This window comes from Mastigoproctus giganteus, chromosome 8 (assembly GCF_048544385.1).
Source record: "Mastigoproctus giganteus isolate SK-2022 chromosome 8, ASM4854438v1, whole genome shotgun sequence".
NCBI classification, from domain to species: domain Eukaryota; kingdom Metazoa; phylum Arthropoda; class Arachnida; order Uropygi; family Thelyphonidae; genus Mastigoproctus; species Mastigoproctus giganteus.
The window spans coordinates 70,731,109-70,753,596 of record NC_143582.1 but is presented as its reverse complement, the minus strand read 5'-3'; the positions used below and the strand labels follow the sequence as shown (position 1 = coordinate 70,753,596).

Genomic DNA, 22,488 nt, shown 5'->3' with positions numbered 1-22,488 from the left:
AAGGAATTTTCAGGTAATGAAGTTATTTTTCTTGGATCTGTTGTATTGCATTAATGAAAGGAATACTATATTTGGTGAAGCCGCAATACTTTATTAATACATCATACATTGCACAAGACAGATTAGGCATCGTTTGACATGTGTTCAATACAGAGAACTGTCTCTCAAATAAAGCACTGAAAAATTTAACAATAAGCACCTAAACTTGCTATGCTTTCCAGTGCTTGCTTTGCGATTGCACATATTCTGCCACTGCTGGGATGGCAGTTATCTTTTCCAGGTATTCTTCAAGAAGGGGAAGATTTTCTAGGAGAGTTGCATGTCGAGATTTTAAAGCAGAAAGTGTAAGAGCCACACCAAAATCACTCCATGTCAGCTGTAAATGTACAAGAGTATATTAGTAAACACTAATACAAAATGTATGTTGGATCAAAATCAGCAAACATTAATACAGAAGAAATGTCTATTCAAGAACATCCCTTCTTCCCCCATATTAACAACAAAAAAACTTCATTCCACAGCCAAAAGAAAAATATGTCACTGATTCAGGAATTCAATTTATCACTGATAACGTAACTCGATTCTCATATTTTTCGATGGTGGAAGGCATAAATGTCACAAAATAATCGTTATTAACTGAAAAAGTACACCACCGATTGTTAAAATACGCAACTTCAAATTAGTTTAAAGGTACGGGAGATTATTGTTCATATCCGTATAATCAGAGGTATGCTGCCAATTTGTTAAAGAGCTCACTCGAGATATAATTTCAGCTAAGGGTCATCCCCTATTAAAATTTCAAAACTAAAAATTTCCTGTTAAAATTTTAAAACTAATTTTTTTAAAAAACAAGTTCGCTTGAGCCTTTTCCCCAGTCCTCTCCTGTAAACCCCTGCGTGTAATGATTTTTGTCTCTAGATAGAAGTGCGTGTTCGCTGGCCGATTTGCATGTTGTGCTGGCTGATAAACCCGGAATAACCCCACCCCCACGCTTCAGATCGTCTAACTACAGCCGCGATTGACGATGACTTTAGAAATTCCTCTAATTTCAAACGGGAATCGAACCTAGACCTCTCCAAACTTGTTAAAATAAAATAAAATAAAATAAATAAATAAATTTTCTGTTTATACTCCGGGACGACCAAACAGTCAGAGGAGTTTACAAGATAGACAGAATACAAGAAACAGCACCATATTCAGTTATATGAAAATTACCAAGAACCATCAGACGTTATCAGGAAACTTCTATGGATGGAAGGAAAGTCCAGATCTGGATGGGTCATCAGTGACGTAGTCGCAGGAACGGAGACACTACGTTGCAGTGCTAGTATTTACATCATCGCAAGTCAGTTTCAGGTTAATGACACAGACGCGCCTGCAATTCTTCCAGAAATTGTTGTTGATTCCAGAATCAACTTCGAGGAGTGTCGTTTGAAAGTTAGTTTAAACAAGGTCAAGGATCAAAGTATTCTTTCACTGCAATCATAATGCCAAATTAAAGTAAGATTGAAGATGGATGTGTAGTTGGAGAATTGATATACCGTAACAGAAATTAGGACTGAAATGCAAAGATTATAGAAAATATGTCATTTATTCTTCGTTATAAAGTCGTTAAAGAAATAAGAAAAATAATCCCCCTTACAGTTTTTTTTTTTTTTAAGTTGAATTTTATTCAAGTTTGGCACAAACTGTGTCAAGTATATGCATATTGCACACAGTATACGTATGTAAATCCCACTAGCTTGGTTGTACCGGTTATTGACCTTACTTGATTGGATGGCAATAAATGATATACTGTAATTTAAGAAAATGTTACATACAGTACTAAATATTGAATAATGTGTCTGTTGACCTTATTCGATTTACAAAAATGTTTATATGATAACGAAACACTTATTTTGTCATTTTTGGCCTTTTATAACCGTCCATTTGTGTCTTCCCTTCGAGATGCTAACAGTAGCTTGCCAACGTATTTGGACTCCATTTACCTTGGTATCTTTTTTCCATTTGAGAAATATCTTGATGAAACCTCCGTGTTCATTGAAGATTGCTCCCAGGTTTTCAGGAAAAAAAGTCTAAATCTTTAACAACATGTTTCATTCCAATTCTCTGTACGCTAAAATTAGCTCATCCACAATTTCACTGTAATTTACTGATTTCTCATTGCCTAAAAAGTTCCGACAGCCGTTATCGAATGCTTTCTAGGCTCTTATTTCTGTAGCATTTACTTTTTTAGTGAATTCCTCATCTTGGAATAGCAGTCTGATTTGAGAACCCACAAAAATTCCCTCTTGGCCTCACTGATTCGAGGAAACTTTTGCCTCAAACAGGAAAATCCTTTTCCTTTTTTTGTCTGTCACTTTCACAAATATTTTTATCAAACCTAGCTTGATGTGCAATGGACGTAAATAGATTTTCGACTTTTCAATCAAAGGAGGATGTGCTACATTTTTTCTGGCCTGCTGTAGTTTGAACAGTCTAGCCTTTTTTGTTTACCCTGTAGTGGCAATCCTTCGCTCGGCTGTCCCACTCGCATAAAAAAGCAGCAGTATTTTGTGTATCCCCTTGTTAACCAGTCAGCAACACGTTTAGGTCTGCACAGATATTCCAATTGTATTCTTGATAGCATATTTTTTGCAAAAGAACCCGTAGGTTCTCGTACGTTTCCTTCATATGAACTGCATGGATCAATGGTATTGATGAGTACTTATTTCCATTATGGGGTAAAACTGCTTTCAAACTGACCTTGGATGAATCAATGAAAGCTTTCACGGTCCGGAAGGAGTGCTCCAGATGTAACTCTTTCATTAATTCCTAGACATGGTTAAAATAGACCAGAGCACCATCCATGGAGTAATAGGTCGTTATGTTAGATTGCTTCTTCCTATAAGAAGATACCTTTAGATCCTTTTTCAAGAAGATTCCACTGCCCCAAGCCGTAACCCTAGTAATTGAGCCTTGTTTTGGAGAGGCCCAAATCTCTGAACAAATCGTTCATTTCTGCCTGAGTGATTATATGCGGCTTTGCAGCATCAAGAGTTGAAAAGTGTGTATCTGTACTTGTTCTGGGGGCGCCTCCGTAGCCAGGTGGGAAGGAGCAGCAGTGCGTAGCACACGCTTCTTGATTAGACCGGGGTTCGAGTCCGTCACCACCAAATACGGAGGATGCGAAAGGTCAGGGAATGACCACCGCATATCCTGGAGCAATATGGCCTTAGTTGCTAATGTTCCTAAAAAAAAAAAAAAAAAACAAATAACAAATAACTTGTTCTGGGTTTTGCATTTTCTGGAGACTCCTTTTCCGATCCTGTTTCAGAGTCAAGTCCATAAGTTTCTGGTGGTTTTGGCACTGGCATTGTATCATCGTGAGCAGAAGGTATGTGGGATGCTCTACTTCTTGCTTAGATTCTCCAGAAAAACCAAAAATATTGGTCATGCAAAAGTAGCAATCGTTTATGTGATCTCGAGATTCCCACCATATCACCGTCCTTAATTTATGACTACCTCTAAGTAGTTTATTATGACTACCTCTAAGTAAGACTACCTCTAATTTAAGCAAAAGTCCTTAATTTATGACTACCTCTAAGCTAGCCTGTTAATTTCCTTGAACATGAGTTACAGGAAATCTTTCGGTCCCATATTTTTATATTGATCTCCGACCTTACATCCAAAATAAAGTTCGTAGGCTTTTCTCGCAAGTTGTGACAGTGGCTTCTGCTGATTTTAAGGTGGGAGTTTTTAAATGCTATGTACAGTGGAAATTTTAAATATTTCCCAAACCTAAAAAGATACATCACTGATCTTGAAACTGATAAGAAAACAGACTGTCAGAGCCTCCAAATGCTGTCTGAACGTTATTGAGTCAACTATTGAACAGTTTCCTTCAAGATTTGTCAAGTTCAGAGAATTATAAGAAACTGCAAATTTCTTTAAGTTTGCAGACAGTGTAAAACCAGCCGAACTGAACCTGAAAGTGTTTCAGTGGATCGACTGAATAATTTTGAGATGCAATTGATTGATTTTCAGAGCAGTTCAATTTGGAGGCAAAAATTTATCAATGTCAGAGCTGGTTTAGAAAATATTGAAAGGGAAAAATTATTGATGGGATTCGCAAAGAAAACTGCAAAAAATGAGGTATTAAAAGTTTGGAATTCCATTCCTGAAATTTTTGTCTATTTTAAAAATAAATCTGGCAACAACATTACTAACAATTTTCTCACAACATATTCTTGTGAGTCGAATTTGTCAGTGACGAACTTTGTTAAGTCTAATCATAGGAGTAGTGTCACGGATGAAACTAGTGCTGCATGCATAGCTCTAAAATTTACAAAGTATAAGCCTGATGTAAAGTATCTCAAAGTGTCGTCAATGGTGCAGCAACAGAAGTCTCACTGATGTTTTATAGTTATAATATAAGAGAAGTTTATCGTTTTATATTAAAGTGGTAAAACTCCAGATCTTGGGTACTAGTCCATATTTCGACAAACGGACAGGAACAAAGCAGTGATTGGCAGGTGCCACTCACTGCTTTCCCCGACCACTATCCTCCTAGGTTGATATGCCTAAGATGTTTATCCTCTCCACTTGCCGCTGTTTTTAAATTGCGAACTCGTTTCCCGATTTTAAAACAGTAGGATGGAAGGATAAACACCCTACCTAAACTAAGCACCCCCTTCCTCCTCGACGACACAAAACAATGAGAAAGAAAACGCCTTTGCAATAATCACCCAATCATAGAAATCGACTGTACAATCACTCCTTTCTACGACCACGCCCACTGTGTGGTGACTATGTTCGACTTGGAATCGGCTAGAGTGAATGGGAACTATGTTCCCATTCACTTGGGAACTTGGAATCGGCTAGAGTGGAACTTGGATTCTATTGGGGCTTGGAATCGGCTAGAGTGAATGGGAACATAGTTCCCATTCACTCTAGCCGATTCCAAGCCCCAAAATTTAGGGCCTCCGATCAAACTGGGGTCTGGGACTGTAGCTCCTCCTTTACTTCCCGTGAAAAGGGGCCTGACTAAAATACCATACATTTGCAATGAAGAAAAATAGTTGAGAGTAATACTGTTGCAATTAAATATGAAAAAGTGCATTCATTGTTGTATTCACGTTATTTATTATTTGTTTTCCTTGAATGCAGGCACAAATTTCATCGCATTGCCAGAAAAATTCTTATGCGTCGCTCTAAACACTTCTAAATCGCGATAATTATTTTATAACATGAACGAGTTTGTTATTAATCATGTAATTGTCTATTTCTGTTTCGGAACAAGGGTTTACTGATTGAAATACACTTGGCCCAGACGCAGTAGAAGAGTCAGGGGGGGATCCGATGGCTGGCTTGGTATGGTTGCTATAATTATTATTATTTTATTATTTTCGAAGATCAGTAACTCGTGATATACTAAGGTATTTCAAGAGTTTCAATATTATTATTTTATGGCTTGCTGTAATTTACAGCGACTTTGTGGTTTTCATTTGAATTACTCTCATAAATGCATACGAATACAGTACTTATTGTAACTTTAGAGTTTGAGTGTGAGTTTAACTTGCCTGATCACCAACAATGTAGTTTCCTGTGCCTCTTTTCTCAAGATACTTCTCGTATAGCTGCAGATATTTAGGAACGTCTTTTTCTATCATTTCTTTAAGTACTTCTCCCTGAAAGGGGAAAAAAATAAAATTATATTCTTGTACTAATTAGTATTAGCAATGGTAACATGGATCAAGGAAGCCTATGGCTTATGCAGCACCAGCCAAAAAAAAAAAAAAAATAAATAAAAATAAAAATAAAATAATAATAAATTAAATAAAAACAATAATGCAAAATAATACATTTGGACTGGAGAAAGTCAAGTTGCAAAGAGAGGAAGTCAAAGAGCTCCAAGTGATTATTGGAGTTGGGAGAACGGTAGAGACAACAGATGAATTTGACACAATGAGGTAGAGAGATTTTAAGCCAGAGAAGATCAAAGAGAGGAGATTCCGCCAAGTCTCTGACAGGGAATATCAGAACGGACATTTGCACAAGTACCACCTTTGAGGCAAAAGGAATCATACAGCGAATAATTTGGGCATCTGAGATGAGCAATAGTTGAATCAACCGATAACTGAGATTTTGTCAGAAAAAGTACATGGGGTTTGGCAGACTGCAAGTGGAAATGGACATCATTGAGATTAGAATTGAGACCACGTATATTTGTGAAATGAATTAGGAAGTGCTTGGGAGGTTTACATATTTTCGCAGATAAGCTTGCTCTATTAGTTTGACAATTCATGGTGTATTCAATAGTAAGAAAAAGTGGGTGGGACATGCTGTATGAAGTAATGAAATTTGTTGGATATGGCACACACATGATAAGAATATACACAGATCCTTGACATAACGTGGCCTCGACAATGCTCCCCGCATACACACTACTCGGACTCCCTCCAGTCACTATCTGGCAGAGTAGAGGTAGCAAGATTATACACTAGCTGATCCGGAAGCCTCCTACAGAGTTACCAATAGGTTCGGTCCGGTGTACTAACTACCGGCCGGCCTGCGAACACCGTTTTAGAGCTGTACCCTCGAAATGTAAGAAGTATTGGATCTCGCCACGATGTTCATTATAACCTCAAAAGTCATCAATCATACTGCATGATGGAAGAGATAGGGAAGGGTCGACTGGAACTTAGCTCTAGAGACTAAACATGGGTTCCACCACTTCTTGGCGCATGATAGCCTTAGTTGCTGATGCGCCATTAAACGTCCAATAACCAACCAACCAACCAACCATCCACCACTTCAAGCCTCCAATAAGCAAAGTGGTATTGCACCGGTTGATGAGAGTCATCTACCACCTACTACTGCCTAGTAACATTGAGGGGCGGCGTTCCTCCATGTAGTGTGGGCGCCACACCTCGAACCCTGCTTACGTTGGTTCACACCTGGGTGGTCACCCACCATGTACTTGTGCATGGAGGTTATATATACCCAGGATTACTAAGGATTACCAGGATTACCCAGGATATATATACCCAGGATTACTAACAGTCCCACCATCGTGAAGGTGCAAGCAGAGGATTTGGCTGTCACAGACCGTCCGGACTTCGCCGAAATTTGGTCCACTTGACTTGAGTGTCACCCGAATATCAGTTCCATCAGCGTTTTAGACTCCCAGGTAGCAAGTACAGCTTGTCTGGCATATCTGAGAGAATGTCTGTGACAACCTCAAGGACCAAGGAATATGTCCCTTGGTCCTTGAGGTTGCCATGGAATATTGTTCCCACATCTGGGGTGGTGCCCCCAAAACCTCTCTCAGGCTGCTTGATTCCATTCAGAAGAGGGCAGTTAGGTTAATTAATGATTCATCTCTAACAGAGTTTCTCCACTCGCTGTCTCATAGACGTACTGTTTCTGCTGCATGCCTCTTCTACAGATACTTCCATGGGCACCGTTCTTCTGAATTGGCTTCTATAATTCCTGCTCTGTCTCTTTCAAAACAGTCCGAACACGTGCCGCCACCAGCCAACATCCATTTACTGTCCAACTTCAATCTCACAGAACCAACTTTTCATCTTCCTCGTTTATTCATTCAACTGCCGTTTTCTGGAACAACCTTCCTTCATACGTATTTCCTGAAAATTAGTCTACAGAAGTTCAAATAAAAAATAAAATAATAAATAAAATAGAATAAAAATAATAATAAATAAAATATAATAAAAATAATAATAAATAAAAAATAATAAATAAAATAATAAATAAAATAGAATAAAAATAATAATAAATAAAATAATAATAAAAAATAATAAATAATATAATAAATAAAATAGAATAAAAATAATAATAAATAAAATAGAATAAAAATAATAATAAATAAAAAATAATAAATAAAATAATAAATAAAATAGAATAAAAATAATAATAAATAATAATATAAATAAAATAGAATAAAAATAATAATAAATAAAATAGAATAAAAATAATAATAAATAAAATAATAATAAATAAAATAGAATAAAAATAATAATAAATAAAATAATAATAAATAATAATAAATAAAATAGAATAAAAATAATAATAAATAAAATAATAATAAAAAATAATAAATAAAATAATAATAATAATAATCTTTTTTTGATGCCGTCTTCTATTGGAGGTTGGCGATCACGCTGTAGTGTCTGCTCTCTCTCTTGGGCGAGATGAAAAAGATCCTTAGGAAGCAATTTTATCTATGTAAACTTGATGGGAGACCACTGTAGTGTCTGCCATGGAGTGTCTTCTCTGCCCTTATACCTCCTCTTGTACCATGGAGTGTCTTCTCTTGTACCTCCTGGTTGGGGGGCTCCTCTCTTAGGTTGAGTGGGGTATACCGCTTGTCTATCACTGCTGCTGTGTGTTTCTGGAAGTAATCTTTCTGGTTAACTATCCCTGTCTTCTGTTGCTCAATGAGGTCTATCAAGCCCCTTCCTCCTTCTTCCCGGGCAATTGTCGGTCTCTCCACGGCAGATTGGCGGCTCTTGGTCATCATTGTCCTTGTCTTTCTCATGATATCCTCCAGCTCGGTGCTAGTCCAATCTGTGACCCCGAAGGAGTATGTTAGCACTGGGACTGCATAGGTGTTTACGGCTTTAACTGTGTTCTCTCTGTTCAGCTTTGTTTTCAGCGGGCTTCTTAGTCTCTGATGGTATTTTTTCGGTCAGGTAGGCCTTAATTTCTTTGTGCTGTAACTGCTGAGCCTGCATCATCCCCAAGTATTTGTAGGCCTTACTCTCTGCCATGGCTTCGATCTCTTTACACGTCTGGAGCTGGTGGTTTCGGTTGATTAATTTTCCTTGGTGCAATCTGTGGGTCTTGCATTTATCTAGAACAAATTCCATTCTAATATCATTGCTGAATTCTTCGTTGATCTGGAGTAGTTTCTGGAGGTTCTTCTTGGTTCCCGCGTAGAGCTTCATGTCATCCATGTACATCAGGTGGGTGAGGGTGTACAGGTTCTTCCTTCCTTCTTTGAGGTTAAATCCGTACTTGCTTGCTACTGTTCAGCATGGCGGATAGCGGGTTAAGTGCTAGACAGAACCACAATGGGCTCAGTGTGGTACTCCTTAATGATGTTCAGCGCCTCTATTAGCCAGCTATGAGGCACGGAGTCTAAGGCCTTGTGGTAATCGATGTAAGCTGTGTACATGTTGCGGCGCTTCTTGTAGGCTTGCTCCATAACCGCGGCATCTATGGTTCATTGCTCCTTGCATCCTTTGCTCAGCCGCTTGCATTCTTTCTGCTGTTCGGCTATTATGTTCTGGCTCTCCAAGTGGTCTGATATCTTCCTGGTTACGCAGCTGGTCAGGACCTTGTACATTGTTGGGAGGCAGGTGATTGGCCTATATTTCGCCGGGTTTCTTGTATCTTCGTCTTTAGGCTTCAGATATGTGATTCCTTGAGTGAGAAACTTCGGGATTGTTTCTGGGTGCCTTATCATTCCGATGAACTGCTCTGTCAGTTGCTTGTGTGTGCAAGTGAGCTTCTTGTACCAGTAGTTGTGGACGTTATCTATTCTTGGAGTTCGCCAGTTGTGAGAGTTCTTGATCACTCCTTCTTCCCGAATCTCCCACCCTCTCATTTCTTGTACGTCCTTGGTTTTCTTGCGTTCTAGTTCTATCCAGGGGACTCGGCTGTTATGTTTTACTTCCCTGCTCCATATGTTTCCCCAGAACTCGACAATCGTCTTCTTCTCCGGTGGTCATTTCCCTTCTTTCCCGTCTTTTCTGAGATTCCTGTAAAATCCTCTTTGGTCCTCATCGAAGATTCGGTTGTTTATTTTCCTCTGGGAGCTGTCTTCGTATCGGCGTAGTCTCTTGCTACGCCGATACAAATGTATTTATTTGTCTTGGGCGGCACCTGGAACGTTAGTTCATCTCCGCCTCGTTAACTTATACAAATATACAAAGATTAAATACTGTACAAAAGAAAACCTCAACAGATTGAGGTAAACACAGATAATTTCAAAGTAAACAATGAAAGTAATCTTATGCATATTAACATAAAAAAAAAAAAAGTTCAAAGAAAATAATTAAGGATAACAGTACCCATTCAACCGACAAAACTTTGCACAAGCCCAGAAGTCTTAAACAAACCTTAAAAACAGTTGAGGTTAAATCCAGTAAGTCCTGCAGTCATTAGTAGCAAAGTCACAGTTAATCACCAATAACAAAGTCACAGTCAGTTAACAGCCATCCGAACAAAGGAGCACAGGAATTTTCACAGGAATCAAATTGAGTTTCAGTTGTAGGACACTTGTAGAGTTTCAAAAAAAAAAAAAAAAAAAACACAACACACACACACAGAGCACAAGTCCAGAGCGGTAGATCTTGTTGAGAAAATGGACGTCATTGCAGTGAAGGTGAAGAGTCTTGAGCTGAATTTGAAACATTCGCATGTGTAGTCATTGCAGAAAGAATTGCGAGCCTTTTATTGGAGGTTGCCTTAGCAAAATCCTGAAGAGCGCGGTAACTCGTGGCATTTGATACAAAATTAGGTTCCAATCCTGATGAAAAGTTGGGAATTGCATTCTGCAGAATTACTCGAAATTCATTGTATGAGGGACAAGAGTACAACACGTGCTGCCAATCTTCCACACCGCCACAATGGCAGAGTTCCGTAGGAGACAAGCGAAATTTAAACAATTTCTTATTTAATGATCCGTGGCCTGATATCAAATAGGAGGTAAATAAGTCAAGGCTAAACCAGACTGTAGATTTTTTATCCGTAAGAGAGTCAACTTCAGGAAAAAACTTATGCGTTACACTGCCCAGTGTTGTGTCATCCCACCTACCATGCCACAAGTTGATCAACTCTTGCCAAATTCTTTGTCGTTCGGCTTTAACATCGACTTGAGTGTTAATAGAAATACCAAGGATCTCAGTGGGAATCTGACGTTTCAGGCGATAACATAAGCCTCTGAAAATTACGTAGAGATCGAGTGGTAACGTCCCGGCTAAAACCTGTAAAGCAGGTGTTGAAACTGTTCGACAAATCTTCAAAATACAAAGTAACATTGTACGCTGGATTGTCATCAATTTTGATTGAAATTGTACAGTCCGCACCCTATGGAACCAAGCGCCAGCAGCATAGGTAACCATAGGGAGAAACACAGAGTTATAGTAGATTCTTAAACATCTTCTAGAAAGACCCCACTCAGTTCTAGAAACTCTGACAAGAGCGCCGGTGAAATTTCTGATCTTAATTCGCAGAGTGGATAAATGAGGGAGAAAGTTTAACTTGCTGTCAATAGTTATTCCCAAAAGTTTAATTTCCGTTATTAGAGGTATTTGTCTATCGTTTATTTTAACTCTTGGTGGTCGACGAACATCCAGTTTAGAGCCAAGGATCATAATTTTTGTCTTGGTAGAACTAATTTTAACTTATTTTCAACTGTCCATTGTTGAAGATCAGATAGAACTTTCTCAGCGGATATTTCAATAGAAGACCTTGAATTTCCACCAACAAGGACTGTCAAATCATCCGCATATGCCATGGTCTTCACGTTGTCAAAAGTTCGGGTAATCCAACCTTGCAGGACAATGTTCCAGAAAAGTGGTCTCAAAATGGAGCCTTGAGGACACCCTCGATAGACCTGACGCAAAATTTGTCTGTACTTAGATCTGGCGGTGATAAATCTGTTAGAGAAATAGCTCTTAATTAGAAGATAAAGTTGCTGGGAACATTCGGCATGACGTAAACGTTCGAGAGCACTTTCCCACCAAAGGGAATCAAAAGCACCCTCGAAGTCAATAAAGATAGCAAGAGTATACTTGAAACTGGAGTGTTCAACAGAAGAAATGAAGTCTACAAGGGCGTCCTCGCAGGACCTTCCAGGAGTGAATCCGTATTGATTAGGCGCAATTAATCCCCGTTCCAATAACAAGTTGTTTAATCGCCGATACAAAGATAGGTCGCTCACGTCCTGCTTGATTTTTTCCAAGATTGCAGGAGCTATCAGGTTCTTTGTGACGGTGGTGCTTCTCTGGTCCGCTATTCGCTGTTCGATGACCTGAATATCTGGGAATGTGTCCAAGTACTCTCCTATTCTCTAATTTTTTGTCTCATGTTTGCTGTGGACGTTGTCTCTCTTGAGGATGCTGTTCACTTTTACAATTAATTTCTTACTCTTATTGCCCCGTTGGTACTGGGTCAATTGGCCTATCTTGACTCTTAATCCTTCCATCTTCTGCTAAAGTTTTCTTTCCCATGCTGGTAGTTCCTTCTGTTTTCGGTTCTTCTGTTGCTGGTTTCTCGCTTCTCTTTCATTAATCCTCTTGGCTGCTATCGCAGCACAATACACGACTGTATGGATGGCCTCCAGTGTTGCACCATTGCTGTCGAGGTAATGCGGTTTTATGTGCCGATTCAGGTGGTCTGTGACTCTCCGCAAGGGTCTATTCGGCCTCTGCTTCGGTATCACGTGAGTCTTTGCAAGTGAGTCCATTCCTTTGAATTATGTTAGGGCCTTCTTCCACTCGTCCTCTATTCTGGATATCATGACCTCGTCTCTTTCCACTTCAGCTGCTGTGGGTTGTATTTCTTCTTGCTCTTCTTCCTCTGGTTCCGTATTCTTTATCCTTTGTAGTTGATCGATCACGTCCTGCTTGATTTTTTCCAAGATTGCAGGCGCTATCAGGTTCTTTGTGACGATGGTCCTTCTCTGGTCGCTATTCGCTGTTCGGTGACCTGAATATCCGGGAATCGTTCCAGCCACTTGGTATGTAAGTCTCGCCCTGTAAGTTGTCATATCGGTCTCCAGCTTCATTATTTTGTAGTATGCTTGCATGATGTACGTATTCATTTCGATGCTCCACTTCTCCGTTGGCGTTTTCTCCCTTCCTGGGTGGTCACTAGCGCAGTTGCGCAGGAAGCACTTCCAGTTGGTGGAGCTGAATGGTCCTGCCCCTCTCTTGTGGTAGCCATACGGGGTACAGCGCCACTGGCTCCACTGTCTTTATCGGGAGACCGTCTCTGATTCTCGAACCGACCCCTCTGCCTAAGGCCTGAACTCGAGTGACTTTATCCTGCGCCACACTCGATGCAGTATGATTAATATTTCTCTGCGACATCATCTATCTATGGAGGTGGACCCGTTTAGCTTCGGCGTATGTCCAGTGGTAGTTCTCTGGAGTGACACCAGATGGCGCCACAACCAACCGTAGCCGCCATTCCGACTTTGGGGTAGGTAGAAACAACTTTCACGATGTTTATTTATTTATTAATTTTTATTACTATTAATTAATTAATTTATTTATTATTATTATTATTATTATTATTATTATTATTATTATTTATTACTATTATTATACCGGTCTACCAGCTTGATGGAGTCGCATTCGATTCCGCCAAGGCGGTACTCGAACCAGGGGTCCATCGCGCTGCAGGAGCAGGTCATGGGGTTTTGTCAATGATATACAGGAATTTTGCTAGCAGTGAAAAGGAGGTGTTATCCCTTTGTATAAGACAATGTTCAGGCCACGTATAAGGCAATGGTCAGGCCTTGAGTACTGCGTACAAATCTGGAGGCCTCATTTTAGGAAGGATGTAGATTTGCTTGAGCGTGTACAGAGAAGGGCAACAAGATTGGTGAGGGGAATGAAGGGATCCTCTTACCAAGAGAGGCTTAAGTTCTTCAAATTGCATCGGCTGGAGACTAGGCACCTGCAAGGTGATCTGATTGAGATGTGTAAGGCCTTGAATGGGTTGAACACGCTGAATTCTTATGAGATTCTTCCACTTGTTCAGATTACGCACTTAAGGGAGCATAAATTCAAATTGAGGAAAGACAGTTGTAGAATAGACGTGCGGAATTTGCCTTTACCCAGCGGGTGGTTAATTGCTGGGACAAACTTCCATCTTTCGTTGTGGAATTTGATAGCTTAAATAAATTCAAAAAACACAATCATTCCCTCTAAACAAACATTTAGAGGGAATGGTTGTGTGAATTTTTTTTTTTTTTTTTTTGGCTGATGCTGCATACGCTTGCTTTCTTGCATCACACGCCTCTATTTTTATTACTATTACTATTACCTTCATTAGATGAGTTAAATAAATGTTCAAAGTAATTAAATGTGGTGTGATGATCTAATGATGTTTAAATTAAATAAACAAAAGAACATTTATTACCTATAAAATTACCTAAATGTAACAAAAAATACTAGAGAGATGCTAACAAGCTCTTAAATAAATTTCAATGCAAACTATGAAATTGTTAAATAATGCCATATTTTACGCTTTTATGGTGTTATTTGAAATGCGTCTATTTAATTGCTTAATAGCAATTAGCATCAAAAATCTCTCTCTCTCCTATTACATTTAGAAGCAGATTTATACGTGGTATAAAAGTTTTTAACTTAGCCGACTATTAAATTCTTCATTATTTCGATTATGACTGCTTAGTTAGGGAAATAATACTTTCTAAACATACTTGCTTTTCACCAGAGAGCTTTGGAAATTCGCTGGTGTTAAGTTTCGAAAACATTCGGCCCAGTCCGTCCATGACCATATCGCACATCGCAGTTTCTTTGCTATTCTTACCTGTAAGACCTTAAAGCCACAAGAAAAATGAAACAAATTAGTTTGTATTTTAATTTATGTCATTAAATTGTATTTTAATTAATTTATATCTCAATATTTTTCGTAGTTTTGCATCGCTTCTTCCCAGCCAGTTTAATAAAGACATTTCAAATACGTGAACAAACCTTCATTTCTGCATGGCTTTTTAAATAATCATTTGATATCTAAATCCGTGTTCAAGTCTTTGATTTACACCTTGATTTACTAATTTAACAAAAGTACCATTGGCCGGGAATTTTTAACGCCCTTAATAGGAAACATCAGAAATGGTGAAAATACGTTTGATAACATATTTTATGCAAGCTGTAAGTAATTTCACTTATCAGTTTTGACTTACGTAGCCATTAGGTTTTACTTGTGTCTGTAAATGAGATTTAGAAATATAAAATGATTGTCACAAGACGGTTGAATGAACTTTGTTTAGGTTTTAGAGTGACGCCTTAGTGACAGTGAGCTAATTGAGAACCAGGATCATATCGTAACATTTCAGAATTTCTATCGTTGATAATTTTAGAGTAAAGGGCATTTTTTTTTTTTTTTTTTTTGTACAAACAATTACCTGCTGATAAGGTCTATGTACATTGCGCCTATAGCAGAAACCAAAGAATATCCACTATCATTTTGTGGCGCTCAAAAGATATGAGAGAGGAAACGGGTGCTTAATTCTAAAAATAGGCTATTTTGACAGTAGTAACCAGACACCTGCATGGGTCAAAGAACTTTTTATTGATGCAATATTTAATAACGTGTTGGGCTCCCTATGGACTTAATTATAGACAGTCTCCTCCTGTTCGGTAGACTCTGAACCAATTTTTGATAACAGGAAGGCGGTACTGTATTTTGATCCATTTCTTCTTTAACACAATGGTCACAGATAAAATGCTGGTGTCAAGCCGCATAGCTTCTCGCGGAAGGCAGGCCGCAAGAAAACAGTTTCTTACCGCTAATTATCACAATTTTGTTTCGAAATGGAATATAATTTTTGTGATTTACGTTTACAGTTTAATTATTTTTTACATGTAATTATCAAATATGAAAATCCAACAGTTATTACATAACGCTAATAATATTCCTCATACAACTCTAACTAGGCTCGAATTTCAATCCTGGTTAATAATCAACCTCAACCTCAGATCTCCCAACAGTACTGGATGGAGATTTTAACATGCCATTTTCAAGGCATGCATCAGCTCTGTATGACTTGGCACTAACATTAAATTCTGGGCTGATCTTATAAGATTATGAAACGTCATCAACAAGATATGGACAGCCACCTGACCTTATTTTTCATAACTTACTTCAGACCACCTTACTCTCGTGTGCCCTCACAATTAGCAACAAAACAACCACTAAAATAACCCTACTCTCTTAAATTTTTTAATCCACAAGTTGTAATGTCTCACTTCACCTATGACTGGACTGTGAATATGAATATAGATAAAGCAACCACGGGCTTCTTTCAACAGCTTAGATTTATTGCTTCTGTTGAGGCTTCAAAAAAAAAAAAAAAAAAAAAAACCAGTAAGAATAGCTGATCAGACCAGAAGTTGTTTCAACCGCGACATAAAGATGGCTGGCCTTCGCAAGAAAGCTAAAATCATGCAGAAAGTGGGTGAAGTCAAGAACATTAGCCAAACAGGAAATCTACAAAAGAGATCATGCATATTTCCTCAAATTAAAGAAGGCAGTGCATCATCATCTTATCATTTCTTGGATAAAACAGTCAAGAAGAATATTTGTGCGACGAGACTGGAAGTTTGATATGGAGGAAGAGCTCTTTATAAATATCAACAAAAACTAGTAACTACGAGATTCCTACTTTAAAAGAACCACAGTCTCTGACAGCCCATGAATGAAATGATGCCCTTGTATGAAATGAAATACTAAGGAACAGCTAATTAAAATCATTACCAGCTTGCCAAATAAGGCTACTGTTGGGTATTGTAGGAAAGTCAAAATATGTTCTGTCTGTATTATAGATATCATTTTACACATTTTCCTAGAAACTGGTATTGCCCATTGCGTATGGAGGACTTATAGTGTGAAACCATCCCAAAAAACAAATATCCAAAGTTACCGACAGATTTCCGTCTTATATCCACTTAATGCTCTTTGCTGAAAAAGCTTTGGAAAACTAATACTCTCCGCTGTAGTCGACCAATGCTTCAGCAACAACCAAACCAAACTATTATATTAGGCCACCCGAATATTTAAATTCATATGCCGTGCTGCATGTCTTATGTCTGTTAATTGCGTGTGTTCTATGGTCGATTTGTCTGTTTTGCTGGACGAAAAATCCCAGTTTCTGGGGGAAAACCTTGCTCTCTATGCCTGAGACCGACTAACTCAGCCACAGAGTGAAAAAAGCCCATTAAAATTACTCGCGTCATCGACGGAATTCGAACCCAGGCCTTTTCTACCCGGTGTGGAGAGGACGGTGATGATACCACTGTGCTAAGCGCGCAAACTCTGCTTCAGCAACAGACTACCACATCTCCATGCACCACTGCAGCAAATATTTACCACACCAAACCACCTTGACAGATACGCTATTTCAGATTCAACACGCCATCAGCAGCAAATCTCAAATAGAAATCTTCTTTGACCTAAATTATCATCATCTTTTGACAATGTATTAATTCAAGCACTGCTTCATATATTAAACAATTATTTGAAGGCATCCGACTCATTGATCTTTATTCTCCGGAACCTCCTTAAGGAAAGGATACTCATCATATGCATGGCAACTACCAGACTATGATTACTGCTAAAAGTGGTATACCACAAGTTGGGGTATTATCTACTACCTTTTTTTGCAGTCGTCCTAAAACCATTTATAGTAACTTTTACTAACTTCAGCTCTTACGCCGAAAATGTCTGGGTTGTTAAGCGTAGAAAAACTAGATTCATGCGCTGGTAAATAGCCATCGAATTAAGAAACTTTCTGATATACGAGTCTTGACCTTACTTGAGATGAAAATTACATTTCGCGAACATTTCCCCCATACAAAAAAGAAAACGTAGGCAGTTTTTCTGGGAAATCCACCAGGACATTACTAGATGCCAAAATACATCATTGATATGCAAATATATTGAACGGCGCCTCGTTCCCCATCCCTTTACATACCTCTCTGAGGGTCCTCAGACCCATTAAATATTTAGAAGTTCCTGGGATTTCAGTACTGGATTCTGAGATGATTGAATATGATAGTGGATTTCCCGTTCACCATCTTTAGATCAATACCGCATGCTAATATGAACATTGACCCCTTTAGAAAATCAAATTATTGAACAAAACCTATTCAGTAGTGCCAAAGCACTAATTAATAGGATAGATTCTCCCGACGTGAATGAAATAATTGCAGCCTCAAGTGTACTCCTAAGGGAGCGACATAAACGACAATATAGGTCAACACTCACCAGCCTCCTCCGTCAGGGACATATTCCCAGCAAACACGGTTGACTATTTCAACATTCGGCAAATAGATCCCAAAGCAAATCGATTACAAGAAATATAGGAAGTAAATCCTGGAAATTGTGTATCGGAACAGATCTGCAGTGAGGTTTGATTAACACCATCTAGCAAACTATCCTACGAGTTCCTCAATTTGTTCGTCCTAAACTGCTTACTAATAGAGCACTAATCTGTGCGCTACCAGGTTTCAGACGTACACCATTTATCTCCAGAATTTCTCTACGAACATGCCCTACAGAAAGCAAATTCTCAGTGAATTAAAAATTTCTACCATATTGGTGATATTGTTCGCACGAACCCGTTCTTACTGTGATCTGCAACTCCTGTATGCAGAACATCGTCTTTGAATTCTTTGTAATTTTACACAACAGATACCAGAGCTAAAAATCGTGTGCAGGCTTATTTTGATTTTCACTTGTTCATTTATTCAAACTCTATAGAAAGCAACATAATTTTCATACTTTTACTGATTGTGAAATTAATATGTATATTAAAATTGTGTAATATTGTATTTGTAACGGCATTTTGACCTGTTTCTAATTGTACAAACCTGTACACCCTGCTAGTACAATTGGCTATTCAAGAGGTGGGTTTTATTTTAATAAACGGATTTATAATAATATTGTTAAATACTGAGGAACTTACATAAAAAAAAGCAATACAAGAAAAATTGAACGTTAATACAAACGGATAAACACTGCTCAATCCATAACAACCTCGCTAGGCAAGGTAATTCACCATTTCGAGATAAAGCGGAACTTTAGACCGTCATTCGAGGGAATTCAGACAATCGATCATCTCTGATTGCTTCTAGAAGCTCGCCTTCCACAAGTGCCTCTCAACACAAATATGAATATTTAGAGAGAACTGCTCACTTGGATAGCACAGTTAGTATAATCACCATCCTCCCCACACTGGGTGGAAAAGACCCGAGTTCGAATCCCGTGAATGACCGCAGGAATTATGTACCCTTTTCACAACGTGGCTGAGGTTATCGGTCTCAGGCGAGGGTAACATGCTTTTTTCTTCCGGAAACTCGGGCTTTTCGTCTAGCAAAGAGAAAAGACCACAGAACACACGCAATTTACGAACAAGGGACAAGGGACAAGGTATTCTTGTATTGATTGCGGCCTCCAGGGTTACCCCTATATACCGCTGTAGCATCTGTAGGTTATTTATAGCCGGCAAGTGTGTGTGTGTGTGTAAGTATATGTGTGTTATGATGGTTGTTGTTTGCCGGCCCTGGAGTCTTAGCAGCCGGGAGGCAGGGAGCAAGCTACCTGCGTCCCGACTCCCGTCCCTAGCCACGTGAAGGCGCTCCAGGAACTATCTAAATTACACTAAGTGGGATTCCAACAAGTGGAATCCCGGTTATAATAAATAAGGAATAGGGAGGATAAAGCAGGAGAAAAGAAAGTAGAAGAAGAAAAGTGAGCGAAACACTCTCTCAGGAAAAAGAAGAAATAGGAAAGAGGAAAACACTAGTTGGAAAATCTAACAAGCGAGAGAGCTTGAAGAGGTAAAATTTTGAAGCCTGAAGGCTTGTAATTTTGAAAGATTCTCCTAGCCGGGAAGGAAGCCCAACCTGCACCGACAAGGGGATCCGAACATTGTGTGTGTGTGTGTGTGTGTGTGTGTGTGTGTGTGTGTGTGTGTGTGTGTGTGTGTGTGTGTGTACTGGTTCAGGGTGGTTCCCAGGCAGATGCCCATCTCCACCTAAATCATTTAAAACAGAAAATCTGTAAAGTGGACCTGATAAATAAAAAGATAGCTAAGAAATAAGAAGACAAAACATATTTTTGAAAAGAGAAGTAAAGTAAAAAAAAAAAAAAAAAAATTTAAGTTAAGTTAAGTTCATAATCTAAGCTAAGTTAGGTGTATAAACAAGAAATTTTGAATAGGAAAGAATAAAAGTAAATATAAGAGAGATGTTTGTGAGTGTAGTATGTTGTTTATGTCAGGTCACTTTGCCATCAGAAAGCAGCTGAACTCTTCAACTGCAATCTGATGCCCGTCCCTGGCACGTGGAGCCGGACCTGGTTCTGTCTTTAAAAGCTGAAGCGCCAAAGCGCAATTAAACACTCAACAGAGAGAGTGCTAGACTGTTGAGTGCCAGCTGTCCAGCCTTGGGCCGCCCAAACCCAAGAACTGAACAACAGCCGAACAAAAAAAAAAAAAAAAAAAACCACTTAAGTGGTCCATGCCCAGGAGCCCCAGACCCGACCAAAAGCTTCCAGGTCTGAAGCTCCCAAGCCCTGATGCAATCAATAAAGATTCTGGTTGTAGACGGCCAATTCAATGTCATTGAGGTTTCGTATGATAGATCTTTTAGGGAACACAGCATTTGCATACTCTTGTAAGGCCTGAAAGTTGTTAACTCCTTGCACCAATCTATGTACATTATCTTCATTAAAATTAGCTATCTGTTTCCCCAAAAGACACCGTTCAGCATTATAATAAGGACAAGAGAACAAAATATGCTGCCAAGTCTCTGCCCCTCCACAAGAACACCATGGATCCGGCTCCAACCCTCGAGAATACAGTTTATCTCTGATCGACCCATGACCTGTTAGCAAAAAACTGGTATACGGACAGAACCACGACGACACCGGTTTAGTAATGGCAACATCTGCCACAGGAATGATCTTCCTGGTTATCTCTCCCACCTCTGAAGAACTCCACCGTGCTCTCCATATTCCGACCAACCCAGTCCAAATTCGAAGTTTGTACCCTTAAAATCTCACAACAACCAGCACATAAAACTAACAAGCAAACAGTTCGCTGACTTCTACTGCCCCCAAGTCTGCGCAGGTAGAGCACTGGTATCGTCATTATCCTCTCCACACCGGATGGAAAATTCTCGGTTTCGAATGCCATCAGTGACACGAGGAACATTTATGGACATTTTTACTCCATTGCCTAGTAAGTCGGTCTCAGGCGAGGGTGACATGAATTTTTCTCCTGGAAACTCGAGTTTCCGAAAAAATCAAGCAAAAAAAAAATATATATATATATTCTTACACCACTTCTGTTTAAGTGTATCCTATCTCTATAAAAAGTCTCCTGTTAACAAGCAAAGACCACGCTGTGAAAAATTCTATCCCATGAGTCTTGCACAGTCTCTCCAAGGCGAATTAATTGATAAATCGCTCATAACGTGCGTCCTTTCTATGGTGACACTTTCAAATTTAATCCTAACTCACGAATTTTTTCGATGTTTCCATGTTCTTTGTAAGTAAATCTTCAGATTTCCTATTAGTATTATTATTGCCAATGTTTACAACAGTATCACCTTTTGTGCCCTTACTAAAAAAGATAGCTGCTCTGGATCATCAACTTTTTCCGCCCTTGTGGGTAGCACAGTTGATAGAATCGCCGTCCTCTCCACACCTGGGTGGAAAAGACCTGAGTTCGAGTGCGGTTGATGACTTTAGGAATTTTTATGGGCATTTTTCACAACGCGACTGAGTTAGTGGGTCTCATGCTCGAGTTTTTCTCGAGCATGATTTTTCCTCTCAGAAACTCGGGTGTTTCGTCCAGCAAACAGAAAATCGTCCACTGAATACACGCAATTTACAGACAGTACACACGGAGCAATATGGCCTTAGTCGCTAATGCTCCTAAATCCCTGCTACAACAACATTAACTTTTCCCCCAGGTAGACCAAAGGCTCCCGAAGTGGAGATTTCGGTAAAGCGATTGTTAGGATCTTTTCGCTTTTCCTCTTCCAAAATATATGCCAAAATACAGTATATCTACTGTGTACGGTATATTTTGGAAAGAAAAATAATTCATGTAATATTTATTATTCTTTTCTGCTTACTGTATACATTAGCATTTTCTCCAAAAAACAACTACCCCTGTAAGTGCTGTGTACAATAAACTGCAATATAGGAATACAATATTTTTTTACTGCATTTTTATGACACTGATAAAAAGCCGAAATTCAGAAAATTCAAAATCCAGCAAGGATCAGGTCCCGAGGTTGCCGGATTTGAGATGTTCGACTGTATTATTTTTTTTTCTTTTATTGTCTCTACTTAAAAGAAGAGATGGTAGGCTTCTGCTGCTTCTTCGTCTGGAGATACTGCTTCGCTAGTCAACTTCACATTACGAAAGAAGAACTTTTTTGATGCTTTTTTTTTTTTTTATTTCTCAAATCACCTTTGGCTATAAAGGTAGTGGCAATAGTCCACCAGCTGCTGGACGAAAATATTCATATAGACTCCCTTCTCAGAGAAACAGAATATAAAATGAAATTCATATTAGCTCATTGCCATCTCACGAAACGAAAAGACAGATGAGCCAATATGAATTCTTGTTTTTCTTTTCTGTTTTGATTTTTGTGTGAATTTTCGCTTTTGCATTGGTTACACTACTTATTGTTACCTTATCACGAATTATCT

The 22,488-nt window shown here is 38.8% G+C and overlaps 1 protein-coding gene across 1 annotated transcript in view; it reads right to left on the bottom strand.

Annotated features, from left to right (window-relative positions):
• Window positions 1–208: 208 nt before the first annotated feature.
• The window catches only part of LOC150081617 (glutathione S-transferase 1-like), a 40,877-nt gene continuing 18,597 nt past the window's right edge, over window positions 209–22,488 (bottom strand). The window contains exons 4-6 of the mRNA XM_090380265.1: window positions 14,459–14,577; window positions 5,562–5,669; window positions 209–376 (exon numbers count right to left, since the gene is read on the bottom strand). Of these exons, the coding sequence (XP_090236391.1) occupies window positions 209–376; window positions 5,562–5,669; window positions 14,459–14,577 (395 nt within the window). The remainder of the gene's footprint in view (window positions 377–5,561; window positions 5,670–14,458; window positions 14,578–22,488) is intronic.